A 20,416-nucleotide genomic window follows, 5' to 3' on the forward strand; every position below is an offset into this window, starting at 1 on the left:
TAAAAATAAAGAAATCCTACCCAGCTTTCTGCAATAATACATTAAGAAATCACATTAATAATGCATATATTTTTCTCACATATTTATAGCTTTCCCCTAGACACCAACATGTCACAGTTGTTGTTAGATCCCTATTGGTTTCAATTAAAACCTTGCTGAAGCAATAAAAATAGGCAATTAAATTGGAGCAAGCACTTCAGAGGTAGAAATGGGCTGATTAAATTAACCTTGAACTGCAATTAGAGTTAAAAATAAAGCTATATATGTATTTGTCACAAGCAAATATATATTAATCCAATGTTGCTAGTCTAATACTCTGAGAGTTTTAATTACAGCAGTCGTTTCGGTTTTAAAGGGATAACTTTAGTTGCTTTCATTAGTTTAGTGTTTATGAACACTAACATGTATCCACACTAAGTAGCTTCTTTGATTGAGTGTCGGCCATGTGGCCCGTCCGACTCCCTCTTATATGGAGAGAATGACCTCAGCCTTTATATAAATGAGTTTTCGCGGGACGGCTTGGCCTTTGACTGTGACACTAATGGAATGCTTGTGCTCACAGGCTTTTACACACTTAGGTAAAAAGGCTTTTGGTAGTGGATCCCAACACACGTTAGTTTAAGTGAAAATATTTACTTCTGGAGCAATGCACTCGCTGTCACTCCAGCTGCATCTCATGTCTGCCTGTATGTCTCTTTATCTTGCACTTTAAATCAACATGTACCTCCCACCCCCGGCCCGACGGTGCAGCGGTCCCAATCCCTGTGCCTCTGTTGGGTTCTGTTGTTATGTTCATCTCATCTCATCATTATTCCAGTTGCCATCCCTGGGCCACTTTTCTCTTCGATTTCCATTAATTTCTTTGTCTTTTAGAACCATATAAAGAATCCCATGATCTTTCCTACAGCTAAGATACTTGTGTCCCCTATATGTCTTTACCGAGAGGCTCTCTGATTCTTTTAGCAGCCCGTGAAGCTGATTCATTTCACTCTTCATTAAAAATGTGTTGTGCCATCTTTTAGACTATTGTCATTCTCTCTTTTTTCTGTCTCTTTCTTTCAGTCTCTCTCCCTTCTCTGCCCCGGCCACCCGCCTCCTCCTCCCTCAGCGCCCTTGGCAAATGAAAGGTCAAAGACGCTACAGTGATTAATGAGCACCAAGCGCCAGGATCCCTCTGTCATTTCCCCCCTTGTGTTTTTAGTCAGGCCGCTAATTCCTCCAAGACAGCTTAGGCTTTATTGGCCGATGGGAATGACACAGTGTCTGTGAAGGTTTTTTGATTGAATCTCTCTTACTGTTTGGTTTAGCACGGAAAAGAAAACAGTTCGAATGCACTCATGTCCTGATGAAAAACTTGCTTGAAAAATTCTCTCTTTTTTATTAACGAAAACGTTTCAGAGTTGAGTGTCGCTCGTTTCTCCTCTGTTTTGTTTGCTCTAGAAACAAAAAGCCCACTCAGACACTATTCCACCGAATAGAAGTGGCCGCCAGTTGTCTCTCTCCACTTCATGGATGACACTTCAGCGGTGCACACCGAGTGTTTATTTGAAAAAGTAATGAAATATTTACTCCCTATTGCGGGTAGGATTAGCAGTGGTAATTGACTGCAGCAAAAACCGAGTCTGTGTGAAAGCGACCGAGAGAGCGCGAGTGAGAACGAGGGCCCCTCGTGTTTGAATGCCGATCCTTAGCGCACAATGGTCCTGTTAGCGAGGCTGTATTTCGCTCTGTCACTCTCTCTCCACATGTTGCTTTTTCTTTGAGAGATAAGTGGCCCTAATGCTGAACAAATAGTGGAAATCAGAAGCCACTGAGAATCATTCGGCACCGGTTTTCCCATGGCACCCAAATAAACGCCCGGTCTCATGGAGAGAAGGAGCGCGAGAGGGGGAGTGAAAGGGGGGAAAAAAAACTCTCGGATGAGTGCGAAACAGTTTTGTCACTGCAAGCAAATCCAATTGAAAAGTCCCCTGGACTGCAAAGAACCGGAGTTGTCAGACCGAGCCAGAGCACTGAAAAGATCCAGGAGTCCTAAATTGGCATCAGGTGTGGGGCTTCTCTCTGTGGTGATGGGCTCCCACATTGTGTCAGCTAGACATTTGGCCATTTCCAAATATAATGGGAGAAATTAATGCAAATGAGTGGCTGGAATGAAATGTATTTAAATGCAGATTGAAAGAGCCTCTGCGTTCTGCCTGATAACAAGTTGCTTTAGGAGAAGGGCCACATTGTGTTGGCTCATCTCACCCCCTACTGTTTCCATCCCCACACCAATGTGCCCCTATTTCTCTGGTTATTTGTGTCTCATAACAGGCCATTGTTCAGTGGATAAACTCGCTCTCAAAACTATTTACATTGCTCATTTATTTGAATTTCAGATGTAGCCAGGCCTTTGGCTTTAAGCCGGGTGAAAACATTAATTGCACAAGGACTTGAGAGTAAAACCTGGATCATTTATAATAATGTTGCTGTTGACCATAACCTCATTAGAACCTGCAATGGCATGTATTTCACAAACAAGTTCCTGGCTGACTACTTGCCTGTGGATAACCAGGCATCCTCTTCCTTTCTTTAAAGAGCTCTTGTTTCAGGGCCTCACACTCTGTCTCCGCAGCCATTATTAGAAGAGCCTGGAACACATCAGTTTTAAAGGAAATGTTCAAATCGGAGCAGTTCAATAAGAGGGCAGATTTGTTTTCTGTTTGGACAGCACGGCTTCCAGACGTGTCTGCATCCACAAGAACAGCATATTGTTATTTTGGACACAGATGCAGATGTAAATCTTTAAATGGATAGTTTGCACAGAATTCTGTCATCACTTATTCACCCTCACATAGTTTCAGACCTGTATGACCTTCTTTCTTATGTGGAAATAAACATATTTAGAATTTTGTCCATACAATGAAAGTCGGTGGGGTCCAAAACAGCTTTGATAGGACTCCATTGACTTTCTGTGATATTTTTCTAAATTATTATTTTGTGCTCCACATGAAAGTGAGTAACAGAATTTATATTTTTTAGTAACCTATCCCTTAATAAACGTTCAACCATATGCAGTACCGCGGCTCCCTATATGCAGAGTACGCAGTCTGCGTAGGGCACCAACTCCCAGAGGGGGCACCATCACAGTTGCTCAAAAAAAAAACAAAAAAAAAAAACATGCGCCATTCTCCTATCCGCGCTCGCGACCGCTCGCATCTCATGTTTATGGCTGAATGTTCATAATTTATGGATGGACATCTATGCCCGGGTAAACGACATCAGCAATCCGGTGCAGAGAAAAACAAAAAACAAAACACAGGCATAAAATTGGCTTGACGTTGGACGTTCGAGAGTCTCAAATTTAGGGACCGTCTCTAAAGTTACATGGGATATTGGTATACACTTTTCTAACATCAGAAGCATTTGAGGAGAATGACTTACAGTCATGACTTCACTTCACTCACTTCACTTCATAAAAACAACTGTGATAGTTAATCTAGGTGTCAGCTATAATGCACAATTTAATTGAATGTTTGATATTTATTAAAATAAACTGTAAATCATATTTAAATTATGCTACTTTTTCACAAGGACTCAAGGGCAAATTTCAGCTCAATAGCATTTGAGGAGAAAGACTTGCAGTCATAAAACAATTGTAATGTGTTCATTTAGGTGTCAGCTACAATGCACACCTTATACATTTTTAATCTATATATTAAAATAAATTATAAATCATGAGGACCATTTATCACTTTCAGGAACATTCCTGTGAAAGTTTTTTTTTTTTCTTCAGGTTCCCTTATGAAAATTACCCATGGTTTTAACAATAACACCACAAATCATCATTCTTGTAGCCGTGGTGCAAATGAACCATGGTTTTATTACTTCAAATAATAATTTACAAAGAAGTATTAATATACTGTAATATTTTGTTGTTGTTGCTATAAAAACAGACCTAAGCCATCAATAGCCTTTAAAATGACTTACAAAAAAAAAAAAAAAAAAAACAACACTTTGGCAATAATGATTGGTTGATAATAACTGTTAAAATACGTAATGTAGGCAAATACAAAATAAACAATTTATGTACATGTTATTACTAATGCCATGTAATTGCTGCTGTTACACTTACAGGACAATCAAATCCTTGTTTAGGCTACTGAACAAACATAGAATTCAGAGATCATTTTTGGCCACCGTTTTGCTATAGATGACACAGCCTTTATAATTTCTTCAACAAAAAAACGTGCATATCACAACCCTTACAAAAATAAACCATGGTTTTATCATAGTAAAACTGCTTAACTTCCTTTTGCATGATTTCTGAATGCTTGAGACTATAAAATAAATTAGAGTCATAATAAAGTTATAGCCATAGGTAATAGAACATTTGATTTAAGTTCTATTTTCACCCCTATAGTAGGTGTTTTTTTCCATCATCATATTTGAGGAAGGGGGGCACAACAATACAATCCTGCTTAGGGCACCCATTTGGCCAGCAGTGACCCTGACCATATGCAAAGATGCTGCGAAAAACAGTTGTCAAACATAAGCGAAGTGTGCTTTCCTTTTCTTTTTAAAAAAAGGAAAACTTAACAGATGCAATTTACATGCAATTAATTTTAGTTAATTGGATACAGTGACTTCATTTATCATGCATATTTATGTCAAGCAGCTTGTGTTTTTCCCTTATTATTAACCAATAAGGAGAAACATGGGCATTTGACTCTTATCTATCTTCTTAACATGCTGATCTGCTGTATAAAGAGACAGTCGCTCTTACTGGCGTTCAGTACTGTTGTTTACTGTGTGTAGTGCACTGAGAGGGATGGTCAGATTCGATGAGAGTCCAGGGCAGAGCAGGAGACCGCTGTGTCCAGAAGGTCCGGGCCTGTGATTAATGTGATAGATAATGTGCTGGGGAAATGAGTAAACACTCCCTCGCTGCCTAGCTTTGTGCTTCATCGAGTTGATGACAAGGGCAGTGCAAGGTGAGAATTTAACAGGCCTGCTGGAAGAAAAGAGGGGAAAAAGGAGAGATTCAAAGGAGTGAACCATGACAGACTCGGGGATGGGGGGGTTGAGAGAGAGAAAGAGAGAGAGAGAGTGGGATTCGGCTGCTTTGCTAATAAAGCAGGCTGACAAAAGTGGAAGTTTTTCAGGAGAGGAATAATTAAAAGTGCTCAGGGGACTGCAGTTTTAATTTCACATGTAAAGGGCTAAAGATTTCATTTATAGGCACGCTGAGTAGCGAGAAGGTTAATAAGACGAACAAAGCGTGCATTGTGAGAACATACACTCGGAGCGAGGCTGCTGGACTTTCACCTAACACGTTTTTAATTATCTTTCTTTACATATTTCTTGCAAGACGGGGGAAAAGAATAGATTAACTGATTAACAATGTTGGTGACCGATTGCTGATGGTGTAAAGGGCTCAAGTGTCTTGTTCCGTGTTAAACATTAGCAGAAGCTACAAAAGTCCCACGTTTTACAACTCAATTTGTGGTAAAACAGTGATCTTAGAGCTAATTGTGTTGTAAGTAGGGTGTATAGTTTTATAAAATATTCAAAATATAATTCTATATAGAATATTTCATAATAATACTAAATCTTTTTTTTTTTTTTTTTTTACTAAATATTTATTTTTTCTAATTTTATAAAATAGCTGTACACTTTAGAGGTTAAATAAATTATTTTAAATCTCACACATTATAATCAAATGGTAAGCCATATACACTCCATTTGAGCCCTCAAACCCAAAGCTGTTGTAAGTTTTACTCAAATCCAGCTGGACCACAAATTAAGTTCAGTATTCCCTCTGATTAAACCCTGATGCTAAAACAAAGAGAATATCACAGATTGTCTGATGGACAACTTTTTATTTGTAGTTTGAGCCCCAATTCAGACAGTCTAGGTCTCGTTCCTCTCAGTAATGTCTCGGGCTGGCCGAGATCAATCTGTCAGTCAGCAGTGGATCATGGGAATGAATGATCGCACCAGTGAAATCCTCCAAATCCTTCCCCCGCTGGCCTGTCACACGCTCCACTCTGGGACTGACACTTCTCTATTATATGTTTATCAGTCTCTAATGAAATTCTGACAAGTTTCGGCTCACAACGAATACTGTGTTTCATTAATAGTATTTAACGAACCTTGAGCTCTCACAATGGCTGGGCCCTATTGTCGGTGACAGCTAAGGGGCCCCTCAGCTGCTCCCCGGTGAGAGAAGATATTATGCATTATGAACATTTGCAATCCCCCTCTTTGCCCCCCCAGACCATCTTACTTGTCTTGCTGACGGGAGTGAGATCGAGACAGTCCATTGCATTGTGGTCAGCGATGTCTACTTGGAATAGAACCCATGCTGTTGTGAATTTTAAAAATCCTCATATGCGGTGCTGGGATGAATAACGAAGGAGGAAATAATTTGTAATTTTGCATTATATCTTTAGTTTGTTCTTTTTTCTCTCGTTTATTTATTTTCTAAACTGAACAAGAAAGAGTTTTAACTGTTCTAGCTTAACTGAGGTTTAACCTCAGAGTAAAATTGATTGGCGTTTAAACACTAATTATAGATTTGCTCCTAATTATTGACTGTAGATCACCTCTGAAAAACTGGTGGGTCATTTCTGACAGCGGTGGGGTAATGTTAACTATAACTTAATGTTAACTTAATGTTAACTATAAAATACAGGTATATAAATTTATGTTAAAATCAGAATTGGGCAAAATGTATCTATCTATTTATCCATCCATCCATTCATCCATCCGTAAGATAGAGTAAATTTTCTTTACAAACTTTCTCATTCTCAAAACAGTTTATTACGTTTCTATGAATTTCAGTTCATTTTAATTCTACATCCTTATGTTCTTTTTTTAATTGTGATTGTGCATCATGTTTACTCAATTCAAATGAGCAATGGTGCACAACCTTGGATAGCATTAAAAAAATAAATAGGGTTATTGACGTCAAAGTATGTGCTTCCATTCAAAAGCCAAGTGCTAACATGGGCCTCATCCTCAAAAACCTCCTTCGACCTTCCTAGTCTTCTCTGTAGTAATGCAACAGTACAACATTATTCTTTAAAGCCATTATCAGCCTGTGAGAGTGACTTCTGCTCTTGTGAATAATTGGGCCCTAGCACCTCCATAGTTTATTTCTGTTTAAGTAACCTTGTCCACAGTAGTCACTTAATTCTAAGCAGATGCCTGTTCGACCCACAGAGTGATTCGTTTCCACGGATGCCCGTGAATATGTGAGGTGCAGCGTAGAAGACGTGCATGAAATATCTGTGAGGACCTGGCACGAGAGTAGAGAGCATAGATGTTCCTCATCTGTAATACACTGTGTAGACTAATATCTGCGGCTTTTTCTTATATTGCAGTATGATATTGATCTGCTAAAATTGTACCATATTGGAGCTGTCTGTTGTGATATTCATCATTCTGTCATGCTGCCCCCCCCCAGCCCCCGCCCCCTTGTAGCGACGAGTTATTAGAGGCAGCGGTTTGAAGAGGTTGAAGGCTTTAGTCGCAGAGATGTTGCAAACAATTCATCATAAAACCGAGAGAGAGATAGCAGAGTGGGACGGAAAAATCTCAGGTGATGTCTCGCTTAAGATTTATGTGGGCCAGGGCCATGCATTAAGAATTACATCATCAATTGGTGTGAAGACTTTGCACGATGTGCTGAGTCGGACTATTTGCTCTCACACTGAGCCTAAATGGACTTTTCTTACCTCCTCATGAAGGTTTTTAATGGAATCGCAAGCTTCGAGGAATAGAGCGAGAGATTTAGTCAGCATTGTGGAGGCTGGGTCATGGGCCCTGATAAAGCTTGTCTGAAGTAATTGCCATTCTGTGGGTTTAACGACACGGACCTTGCCTCGCTGCCATTACGCCACATTTGGCAGTTGATGGCAATCAGACAGAGAGGATGAAAGTAAACTTGTACGTGCCACATTTGATTTGTCTCCTGACTGGGTGGGGCACTTTTTTCTCCAACTGTCTTAAAAGGTTCTGGTTGTTTGCTCTCCACACACAGTCAGTGATTCGTCCTGAAGGATCAAAGAGATGCTGACGGATGCGGCTGACATGCGTTTAGCAGCCGGTCCTTGATTTCTTTTTAACAGGGACAAATCAAGGGATTCTTTTAGCAGGGACCATTTGTGTGGGGTTGATTGTTGTGTTTTCACAGTAAACTGCATTCAAATGCATTTGATCAGGATCTGAGAGTCACAGAGGATGATATGTTCTGCATAAACAGTATCTAAAAGCACACGGGGAGGAGGAGGAGGAGGATGGGGCGGATCGCAACCCCTGTCTCTGCCACGAAGACTTGCTGTGCCGTTGTGTAAACATTGCTCTTCCTCTCCCACCACAGATCACTTCTGGACTTCCTGGAATATTTACATTTCATCAATTATTAAGAAAGCAGAAATAGTATATATATTTTTTTATGTTTCACACGGGATTCCACAGTCCAACTGAATGTTTAGTTCTGTCGTTAAGTTTGTTTGTCCCTGAGAGGATACAGACCTCACATCCTACGTCTTGCTCAATATCAGATATTTGCTCATGTTTATAATTATCATCATGGCCTGTTTCAGTTGCAGCGACTGAATTAATGACTATGGAAAGTCAGTGGGTGACGGAAATGTCAAAGACTGAACAGAAATACTGCGTTTGCAATGTCATTTGCTAATTAAAATGCATGCAATGCAAAACATGGAAGTTTATGAAACATAATGCAATGTGGGACAAATGTTTGCTGTTAAAGGATTTGTAAGTGTGTGTGTGTTTGTGTGGCATGCTGCCTTAATCGTATTGATTCTGAAATCATATTTGCCAAATGAATATGCATCAGTCTGAGTGCTATTGTTCTGTGGCCTCTTAATTGCTTCCTTTTGTTAATATTAAAAGCACATTAAAGACTTTACTATTGGCTCTGTCTGAAGTTACTTTCAACGACAATTTCATAAGACAATGGGAAGGATTAATAAACTGCGGCTTGATCTCTGTTATCAAGCTCTTTTACTATTGGGATCCAATTAAGTACCCTTCAAGATGACTTTCACTTGCTGCACTGGTCTGTTCCTCTGCCAGTGTTTGGGATTAATTGGGAATTAATATCCTCGGTAGAAGAAGTGCGCTTTGTTTGCTATGTCTGATTTCAACAATTGGCGCTGAGGTTATCCCAACCTGTTCGTCAAACACCCCCCTCCTCCTCCTCTTCGAGATCGATACATACACGTCCCAGATCCCTTCGAGCTGAAAATATGGGCCATTAAGAGAGAATAGTCGACAATGATTTTGTTCTCCACGTAGACTTTTTTTTAGCTTTATTAGCCATGCATATTAATGACTCAATTAATGCTATTCATCCTTGCAATTCATCTGTTTGTTTTCGCCTGACCTTTTATCTTAGAAGTATTCACACTTGGCTTGGTTTAAGCACTTCCTGCATGCTGGCGTTCTCCCACAGTGGCTGAGCGCCTCTTCGAAGAGGGAGTTGTTTAATGTGTTTGATGAAACCTCCCTCTGTCAGAAAGCGCAATGGATGTAAATGTGACAGGAAATATGCTATTATTACACCCCGAGTTTTTCGTCTGACATCCCACCAAATAAAATTAGAGCATTTCCCTCTTCTCCCTCCCTCCCTCCCAACTCCATCTGGCTCCAAAACACCTCTTTCTCTCTCTTTTTTTTTTATTTACTAAGATTGGCGTAAACAGGCATGTGATGCAGAGGAGACCGGGTTGGATCCTAGCCCTGCATTACATCTATCTCCTATTCAAAGTTAGTGGTGAGGACAGGACATATAATTGAAAACTGCAGCTGGACTGTGTACGATCTTGTAAAAGGATGCCTTGGAAATTAGATTAATCAAGAGGCAGACATTGTGGGGAAAGTTTGTTTCCAATGCCTGACAGTATCGCTCTTTCTCTCATTTCAAATGCTGGCAGGGCAGCAGGCAGCTCCAAGGGAAATGTGCCCCTTTCATACTTGAGTAATTGATGAATTGTATGCAATATGCAAATGAGAATCCATAAATCTTATGAATGACAGCTTAATTTATGTGAGCCTTAATGAATGCAGGATTAGATTTTAATTAAATATCCTCAAAGGCACCCTGACTAGTAAGTTTTTAAAGCCTTGTTTTGATGACTTGTTTCATATGCGTCGCAGTTCTGCATGGTAAAGTGAGGTCACTGATAGCATTTCCTCGCCGTTTTGAAGATAAGCGCAGCTCTGTTTTGTTAACCAAAGGGACTGAAATTAATAAATATTGCGATGGAAATCATATCTAGCCATCTCATTTTAACTTTCCTGGAACTGTTCTTTTTAATACATTTGTTTAACTGCATTCACTTCTCCCTCTCTCTGCCGTATCTGATCTATAACATTTTCTGCAGTGTCTTTTTAATTAAGAGAATCGTCCATTAGGCACGGAAAAGTCAACCAATTAGGCATCCTACATCAGTTCCCAGGATGTACAGGCCTGCTGCTTCTTATTAGTGCTAATGGTACTGATACAAAACAATTTTAAGCTTCACAATTATAGCATGCAATTAAAAATTCTGCTTTTTGTCATTAATGATGCATTAAAATAATCAGCAGTTTATCTTGCTTTCAGATCTTTTTTTTTTTTTTCTCTAAGATCTCCCTCCAATATAAAGTTATCTCAAACTATGTTATATTTCCAGTTGCAATCTACAGCCAAAAAGGGGGTTATTTGAAGGAAAAATGCATGAATATTACAGTGGAAAAAATCCAGGGAGTAAAAACACACCTGGGGAGGAGAGGACCACTGTTTGTAGTCCGCTGAGGGTAACTGCTCCCTTTGATCATGTGCATTTGATTTAATATATTGTTCATCACAAAAGTTCACCATTTACTAGCGGAAGCAGCTGTTCCTGCTTTTAAAACGCTTTATATGAAGTGCTCGCACATAATCCATCTATGTTGATCTGATAAGGGATCTACCTGGCTGAGGGTGACAGGTGCGAGAGGGAGAGAGAGGGCTGGTGGCGATAAACCCACAACAGTTCAATGCAAATAAAGAGAGAGATAAAAGAGAGATCTGAGGCAGTGCTGATGAGGCAGTGCAGGGCTGACCTCTTCTGTTAGTGTTCCATTCATGTGCTGGTGTAAATGACTGAGACTGCCACTCTAGTTTCTATATTTCCTGTTTCATTGCAGATTCCAACACTTTGCTTCTCTTCGACCCTTGTTGGAAACTTCTAGAGAAGTTGAAGTAGATGCTGACGGTCTGTGTACAGAATAAAAGAGATATGTTAAGTTGTCTGCAAAGGCGAGAATGTTAGGGTTCCTTATTTGTAATGTGGCAACAGCATCTCCATGGTGGTCTTGGACTTTTTTAAAACAGTATAAGTCTTTGAAGATTGAAAGGATACTTCAAATAAAAGGGGATAATTCATGGTCCTCTTTTCCGTAGGTAATGTATATATACGTTTGTAGTGGCTGTCAAGTTCATAAAGTACAAGAAATAAAAAAAGAACACCATAAATCCCCTTAATGTCTTCTGAAGCCATTTGATATCTTTGTCTGCTAATAAGACCAAAAGTTAGTAATTTTCAGTGGAAATCTTAGCTTTACTGTTGACTTGAATCAATCAATCAGTGTGTTGAATTGAAGAACTGGATGAGTCTAATTTGCCAATCTGATCAACCATTTCAAAGAAAAGAACTGGCTTAAAATAATTATTTGTTCTACCTTTGCTTGGTTTGTGTATTTTTTTTTTTTTTTTTTTTTTTTTTGTTTGGTGTGGCTTTTGTTTGTTTTCAGTTTTTTTGTTTTGTTTGGATTTTTTAGTTTGCTTTTCCATTTTTAGTTTGGTTCGTATTTGTTTTGGTTTGGTTTTGTATTGTTTTGAGCTTAACAAGAAAATAAAAGAATGTTTGTGTTTGAGAGAACTATCTCTTAAAAATCTTTCAAACAAACATTTGCAACAATTTCACTATCTTTGGATTCCGTCATTTCAGATTATTCGTTGTAATGTATTGGCCCAGTTTCTTGTTTCAGTTTCAAGTGTGTTCTTTCAGTGTACAGCATTTTTAAATGTAGTATCTTTACTTGCCAGCATTCCATCTAACCAAGCCGAGTAAAGCTGCAAAGTCAGGAGGCCTAATCTGAGCATAGTGTGTTATTGTTAGTAGAGATACCTTGGTTTGTTATCTGCCCCTTGTTTTCTCTGCTGGCCACCACCTCAGCAAAGTAATCAATGAGGCATGTGCTGCTATCGCACCAAAAGAAATGAAAAATAAACCAGTGATAATCCTTCAGTTAAAAGGTTATTCAGGCTGATAAAAGCTATTTTGTTAATTTATTTACACTTTGCTTCAGTGAGATAAAGAAAGGGAACAATTAGGGAATTCTAGGTGAGAGATTTGAAAAGGGCAATGACATTGGGTTAATATTTTATAAGGCCTGATTGGCGGGCTTCTGGAAGAGTCTGTATTTACAGAAGCAGAGATGCTGTGATTGGTTCGCTTGTTTTGGTTGACTGCGAGTAAATGGAATAAATATCTTAATCTTTACCTTACCCAGTGACAAACAAGAAGAAGATGGGAAAGGTTAATTGCACCATTTGAGATGAATCAAAACGGAATGTTCTTTCCGTAAACCTGAGCGAGACATGTATTGACTCCAGGATAACGTTTAATCAGCGGCCACAGAAATGTGTCTCCATTAGGCCCAGACGTCCACAAACCTGTCTGAAAAATACTGATCAAATATATTCTTTGTACTTCTCAAATCTGTGTTTAAAAAATATTAGAAATGTAATATGAAATACTGGATTTTAAGCTTGTGATAAGAAATTCAAACTGACTGTAGAATAGTTTAGTAGATTTTAGTACACAGTATTACAAACTATAATGTAAATATTGGAGCTATCATATTGGCCACTGATTTCCTTTAAAACTGTATTTCATGATGCATGTTATGTGCACAAAATTAGATTATTAATTAGATAAAACTATGTAAACTATGGATATGTGTGTGTGTGTGTGTGTGTGTGTGTGTGTGGTAGTAGTTTCGATTCAGTATTTAAGGATTTTGTAGAGGTTTTTATTTGTTATACCAGGATATTGGTATTAAACACAGAAATACTCTTTCACAAGGGAGGATGAATTCAGTTTTTTGCTGACTTTTGTATTGTGAAAGTGAGATGGCCATATATTTGTGGGTTTAATCTGATTGCTTTTTCAGTGTGGTGGGACGGAGGAGATCATGTTCCAGTGTGAACTCCTGGGTCAACATGGACCAAGTCCATTAAAGGAAACATGGTTCAGGGAAAGTTCACTCTTATTTTCTTTTCGCCATGAATGCAAAACAAAAGCAGAATTCCTACATTTGTTACAAATTTGCCACATTTTGGCTTCAGGCAAGCGCTGTCCATAAAAGTTCCTGAGTTGGGAGATGGGATCTGTTATTAATTATGGAATCAACAATATAGAGAGAATGCTGGGTGATTATTTGGTTGTTGTGCTAAAAAAGCAAATGCAATGGAGCAGTGTTAATTTCGTTGACTAAATATTTTCGTCATTATTTTCGTCACGAATATATTTTTGCGGACGAAAACGAAACGAAAACTAAAATAGAAGGCACTGATGGAGACTAAAACTATGACTAAATTGATTGACATTATCGTCAACGAATAAAGGACGAGACGAAAATAGACTGTGACGAAAATCAAATCAGCAGACGGGAGAGATGCGAGGAATGAACAAAAGAACCGGCAAAACATAACAGACGAGACTGCATGAGAGAAGAGAACCAATCAGAGCCTGACTTATTGAGACGTGAAGCGAAGGTTTTCAGTTTTTAAATGAGCTCCCGGGAAGACGGCATTCGAAGAGGTGATGTCTAAAAGAGCGACAAAATGTCCACAGCTCACTTCACGTTTGACGACGAACAAAACAAAACAAACTGTAAAGCACGCGGAGCGCTCATTCATGGCAAGAACACAACCAATTTGAAAAGACATTTACAGACGAGCCACCCGGACATTTTCTCAAATGTAATTTCACAACGATGTTCTTTTGTTTATTGAGCTAAGCAAAATTGGAAGACTGCAGTGCGTAGATGTTGTAGCATTAAATATTACGAACTGAAAAGTAGTGTAAAATAGCCCCTTCTTCAAGTTAGATGAGAGCACAATACTAATACGTAATATTATGATAAATATATTTGATTAATACTAATGTTTAGTATATTTTATAAGGTTCTACTTGTTGTCAATATCACAAATATTTCTATATTAGTCATGTGAAACATGAATGTTCACATCCTATCATTATACATACAAATCTAGCAATATTGTAGAATTTAAAACATACAATATTGCTAGACAAATGAATACCTTATAAAATCTTGTTACTTTTTTTTATCCACCTAGCTGCCAACTTATTAAATATTTACTTTAAATGTATGCACTTATTGTTCAGCTCAGCTGTAAGCTTTAAGGTCCTGGACCTAACTTTATTTTTCTTTTATTGATGGTCAATTGGCAGCTAGTTATTGTTTACATTATCATGACAGTGTTTGTTGCTGCATAAAAGCTTTTGAATCGAAATAAAGACACAGTTGTGTTGAAATAAAGTTGAATTTGTGTTTTATATATTTTGGTTAAGTTTGTTTCCTATACCAGCTGTAAAAAATTGTCTAGTAAATCTGTTATTGATTTTAGTCTTATTTTAGTCGACTAAAATACCAAGCAATTTTAGTCGACTAAAATACCAAGCAATTTTAGTCGACTAAAATAAGACTAAAATTAAAACAAATCAGATGACTAAAACTTGACTAAAACTAAAAAGAATTATAGTCAAAAGACTAAGACTAAAACTAAATTAAAATTTAGTGTCAAAATTAACACTGCAATGGAGCAGAATTGTCCATGTTGAGCATCTTGAATTTTAACCATTTACTCTTCCTTTCACAGAAGTCTCTTTGAAGATAAGAGTTCAGTTCCAGGAACACTGTGTTTCTTCTGTAACTTCCATACTGTGACCAGTGTGTTCTAAACTTTTTACTCCACATTTTTTTGAGGCTAAAGGGTTAAACCTTAACTGAGGGGGTCAAACCCCCTTATAAAACCCCCTTATAATTTGCACCCTGGCTGTAACCCACTTTCTTAATAACTGGTTGGCTGTATCTGCATTGCACTTTGCAGCTAATTTCAAATGTTTACCTTGTGAGTAATACAAACCACTCAGCTTTATCTAATAAAGAAATGCAAGCAAACATTGTATTCTCCCTCAAGGGGTGAAAATTTGTTTATTTGAATTTGTCAGCATCGTGCTCAGCAAAACGTCACTGATAACCTTGCTTCTTCCATTGTGTGGAAGTAAATCTCAAAGTTACAAAAAAGAAGCAAAAAAGGAAATGGAAAAGGATGTAACTATGTTTGGTAGTGGTGACATCAGTAGTGGAGTGGACAGGGCATATCTCAGACACAAGTGGATCACATGAACCATTGTTGTGTTCTAATAGCCTTCTTTTGAGGACTTTTTGTGCCGGGCTATTTAAGGACTCAGCATACAGCACATGACAAATTGTACTCATTCTTTGGTGAAGGTCCAGCTCTTGTTCTCCCTTTGTCCTCAGGGGCCTCGTAATCACTGTTTACAGAAGCGACAAACAGTAGAGAATGCTCATGCATATCTCAGCTAAACGACTGCAGAGTCCTCTTGAACATATGAGCACAGGCCATCCTGTTTTAAGTGAAAACCTTCTGCGCTTTCACATGATGGGGATTTCAGTTTCATACACTTGAAGTTATTCAGCTTTGCTTCCAACTCTGTTTTCAGAACACCATGGTGCTGTCATTAAAAAACAAACAAACAAACAAACACACAAAAAAAAAAAAAACATGGAAGAAAAAAACGTATACTGTGGTAATGTAATGTAAATATTATGGTAATAAATATAGTTAAAAGTTGTAATTTAAAATGCTTAATAAAAAAAACAAAAAAAAAAAAAAAAACAACAGTAAACAAATATTTAATATGTACTGTTTTACTTAAAGGGACAGATCAGCCAAAAATTAAAATGGTCATCATTCACCATCATGTCCTTCCAAACCTGTATGAACTTATTTTTTCTTGATTTGTAACGCAAAAGAAGAATATAATTTTCTGTATATGTATAATGAATGGGAACCAGAGCTTTTCAAGTGTCAAAAGGAGGCAAAACTTTCAAAATTATGGTGACAGAATCATTTTTGAGTGAATCATTGTTTTTAATGGACTAAAGTTCATATATGACCTGCCACATGCCACATATATGACCTGCCTGAAAGACTCTTGAATACATTAAACTGAAAATTGCCAATGCCAGTTATGAACAGAGGGGGCGCTGTAAAAATGAATATCAAAGATTCCTAAAGAGGAATCTACAATAAAATAACGAGTTCCATTACTTGAACATTTATATGAAGTATGAAGTAAATTATGTCTCTATTTCCATTGCATGATGCGATGTGGAAATGATTCTGTCACATCTGAACAGGCTGATTTGGTTCAAACTCCTTACAGTTTGAAATGCCCCAGGCCTGATTGTATCGAGTGCTGCTCTTTCTCATGGCTAACACTCTGAGCGTGGAGTTTACAGCCTCTTCTTTTTAAGTGTGTGAAGGAATTTCCGTTTCAATTTCATGCCTGTCAGGGATAAAACATGATAAAAAGCAAAGAAACGCAGCTCATCTGCCCAGTCTGTAAATGGACTAAACTGATGCACATGACAGACTTTGGTGCTACATGAATAAGTGAGCTTATAAAAAGGCCTTGGGTCTTAGTGAACGCACACTTCTGCTTTCCTTTTGGCCATGAAAATGAGGCCCTGTTTAGTCACTGGATAAGCACGGAACAAAACCTTGAGTTAATGAAGGCCTCTTTCAATCACGTCCTGATATGCCATTGTAACGCAAGTGCTGTGAAATATAGACAATGCCCTGAAAATTTGCTTTTCTCTGGTAACAACCAAAAGCAGGAACAATTATTTCTCATTTAATTGTTAATTTCTAAAATTTTTAAATATGAATTATAAATTTAGATTTATGTGTTTATTTATTTATATGTATTTTTTGTTAAGATCCTTTCTGTTCATTTCATATTTTAAGTTCAGTTTGTTTGTTTAATTGTTCTTGTCTTTATTCTTACACAGTTTGATATAACTGTAACCAGTAACCAGTGACTAGCTTGGTTGTTATTGAAACAGCTCTCTATAATAAGTGTGTGTGTATCAGCTGAGCAACTCGTCATATTTAGAATGCTTCCAGTATGTAATTAGTTTGAAAGAAATACTGGGGACGGAATTAACTTTTTGGTAAAAATCAGGGGAGATGTCACTAGTGGCTGCAGCACCCTTGGTAACAACAATACTGATTTATTTGGGACACTCTCTAAGAAAAAATATTTCCTTAAAAGCAATTTTAATATTGTATTTTTGTACATTTGAGTTTTTGCACATTGCACTTGGTAATGCAAGGATGAACAGAACAGAATGTGTGAAAAAAATCCGACAATCAGCTCAGAGGGGAGTTTTATTATTATTATTATTATTATTATTATTATTATTTTTTTTTTTTTTGTCAGACTTGTGCTTGTTGAGTCATTAATCATTGTGTGATCTTGGTCACTCATTTCAAGTAATAAAAGTTCCCATCATAAACGCACTACAGGTCTGAGTCACTCAGTTACATCAGCTTCCAGCTATGACTTCTATTAAATCAAGCAAGCAGAACGTTTCCTAAGGCAGCCATTGCCTTTTAATTTCCTGAAGAACCTTAGAATATCATTCATTACCAGAACTACACATATTTGGTTTTTTAAAGGTCTCATAAATCAATAGTGGCCTGACTGCAATAATTATAACAAGTTAACATGTAATTTTCAGGCTGAAAGCCGCATGGCTGGATTTTAGCATATGCAAAACGAGGTAATTCAAATAGTGTTGGGATATTAATACAGAAGAGCAGGTAACGAGGTTCGGGCTATGAATTATGCATCAAAAAGTGGTTGATCTTCAATAAAAGAAAATGAATTCACTGTGTAATCTAATTAGTTGTGGAAGTCTATTATGTTGAGCAGCAGAAAGCAACTGTCCTTGAAAAGGAATTTATTTACAGTACATGTTAGCTCTTCGGAATGGAATTGCATTCTGGTCCGAATGTTAACGGCAACCTCTGTCTCTCACCCCTCCCCTTCTTTCTCCACTTCCCTCAACCTCCCCCTTTCCACCACTTCACTTCTGTTTTAGCTCAAGACCCGGGAGGCCTCCAAAACGGACCCAGAGTATAACATCACTGGAGAACCCTCACATCATGCCGCATTCGGTGCCGGGCCTCATGTCGCCGGGAATCATTCCCCCCACAGGTAACACACACGGACCTCCTCCCATGCCCCAATCCTTTCTTACAGCAGCCTGCTTCCCATCCCTTAAATGGCACGCTGCAAAATCTGACAGCCCTCATCCAAACTACCAGCCAGGACCATTGACTGTCCCAACCGACCCCCCAACCCACTTCCCAGCAAGCCCCCCCGTGCAACCACAGCTTCAGAATAAATTGGAGTGGAGAGTTGTTCTCTTCCAGATTATTACAGCGGATGCTACATTCTGCCTTGAGTGGATTTTAATTAGCGCGATTAAATCCACTTCACTGCTATATGTACATAGGCCGATGTGATGTTAAAGTAAGCTTATCGCCACAAGAATCAACCGTTTGTGGCTTCAGTTTGCTTGGAGCAAGTCTTATGCTTTTGTTCTATTTACGGCTGGTTTTTATTGTAGCGTCTTTGAAGTCTATCAGTTCAGAATAGGTCCTGATTTCCATATCGTGCTCTTGGTTGTTCTGCCATCTTTTAATAACACACAGTCATTAGGTTATGGTTCACTCCTTGTTAACCCTTTCGCACACGAGTTTAAAATATTCTAGCTGAGCCCCAAGGTTGAAGTTTTTTTAGGCAATCCATTATTTTAGAATGTTTAGTCTTATTGCTTCCATGGTGACGTGTCATGCTTGTCATGTGACACAACGCAGCCACAATAGCGTTATCTATATCTATTTTGTTCTCTTTTCGTTGCAAAGTATGGCGTTTTCTGTCCTATAAGAGACATTATCTTGCTGTCCTAAAACAAGCTACCTCAGAGCCTTCAGACAAGCAGCACTTTATAATGACTTTACATTTAAATGCAAGCATTTTGGCAGAGACTTGGCTATACATTTTATCGGTATGCGTGTTCTTGGCACAGTTATTATCAATGCTGATCAACTGTTTTGAATAATAATGTGGTAATAAATTTTTTTTGTAATAATACAATTTAATTTAAACTTTATTCTGTATTTGAATTTACCAGTATATGACAGTATGTCACAATTGTAGAGAGGCTGTATCCCATTTAATAATAAATTGTAGTCTTTTTATTTGGCCAGTGTTCCCCATATCTCCACAAGCCTAGAAGATCTTTCATACAACACAGTTTTAATCATTTTCAGACTGTAGTTTAAACAATAGAGCATGGCGGTAGCAATACCAAGGTCATGGGTGGAGTTAACACCGAATGCAGTGTTACTTTGGATAAAAGTATCTCCCAAATTCTTAAAATGTGAATGTAAACGCTCTCTTTGGATTCAGCACTAATCAAAAATAGTTACGATTTAAGCATGAAACTAATAAGATGTATTAATTGCCGAATTCTCTTTCTTATATTCTTTGCTATATAAGTGTAGAATTCACTCTCTAAACTTGAAATTGAGGGGAAACTATTGAAATTCCAGCTTGGCAACAGAACTGGTAATCTTGAACAATGTTGCTGAGGAATTAGTGAACCATTGGGCTTGGGAAAATGCGTCCAGCTGCCCCTCCATTTTTGAGTGAGGTCAGCCTATCAGTGTCTTGTTCAGAAACAGGAACTCAAAGGCCATGTGCTACAGGATGAGAGCCCAGGATGAGAGTCTACTCTTATTTAGTCCTCAGCAACCACGACAAAAACCCTTTGATATCCAGGCCTTTAAACCATGAGAGAGGCTCTGATCTTGACATTTTGGTTGCAACTTCTAAAGAAAAGAAACATTTTATACAATCAAGTTTGTAAGGGTCTTTGGTTGACAAAGCGGCATGCAATGAGTATATGAAGTGAGATGTGTTCGCATTTGGCTTTCACAGATCCTGGGTATCTTGGACAGCACTAGGATTTGGAGAGCAGATGTAAACAACAGTTAAAAACAGCATGAAGGGGTCTTAGCTATTTTGTTAATGTAACTTCATCATAAAGGGGTGTAATTGTTATGTTGGTGAATGTTCAGGACCTTTGTGCACAACACTGTGTTAAAGCAGCACTTGAGATGTTTTTCCTCCATATAGCATGTCATTTAACTCCATATTTTTTCTAATATATACACAAACAGAAC

The 20,416-nt window shown here is 38.1% G+C and overlaps 1 protein-coding gene across 7 annotated transcripts in view; it reads left to right on the top strand.

Annotated features, from left to right (window-relative positions):
- Window positions 1-20,416, top strand: part of LOC128019902 (dachshund homolog 1) — a 103,420-nt gene that overhangs the window by 33,523 nt on the left and 49,481 nt on the right. For all 7 annotated transcript variants that reach the window (XM_052606241.1, XM_052606242.1, XM_052606240.1 and 4 more), the window contains exon 2: window positions 18,265-18,380. In XM_052606241.1, the coding sequence (XP_052462201.1) occupies window positions 18,265-18,380 (116 nt within the window). The remainder of the gene's footprint in view (window positions 1-18,264; window positions 18,381-20,416) is intronic.

Source organism: Carassius gibelio, chromosome A9 (assembly GCF_023724105.1).
Source record: "Carassius gibelio isolate Cgi1373 ecotype wild population from Czech Republic chromosome A9, carGib1.2-hapl.c, whole genome shotgun sequence".
Taxonomy (NCBI): Eukaryota; Metazoa; Chordata; class Actinopteri; order Cypriniformes; family Cyprinidae; genus Carassius; species Carassius gibelio.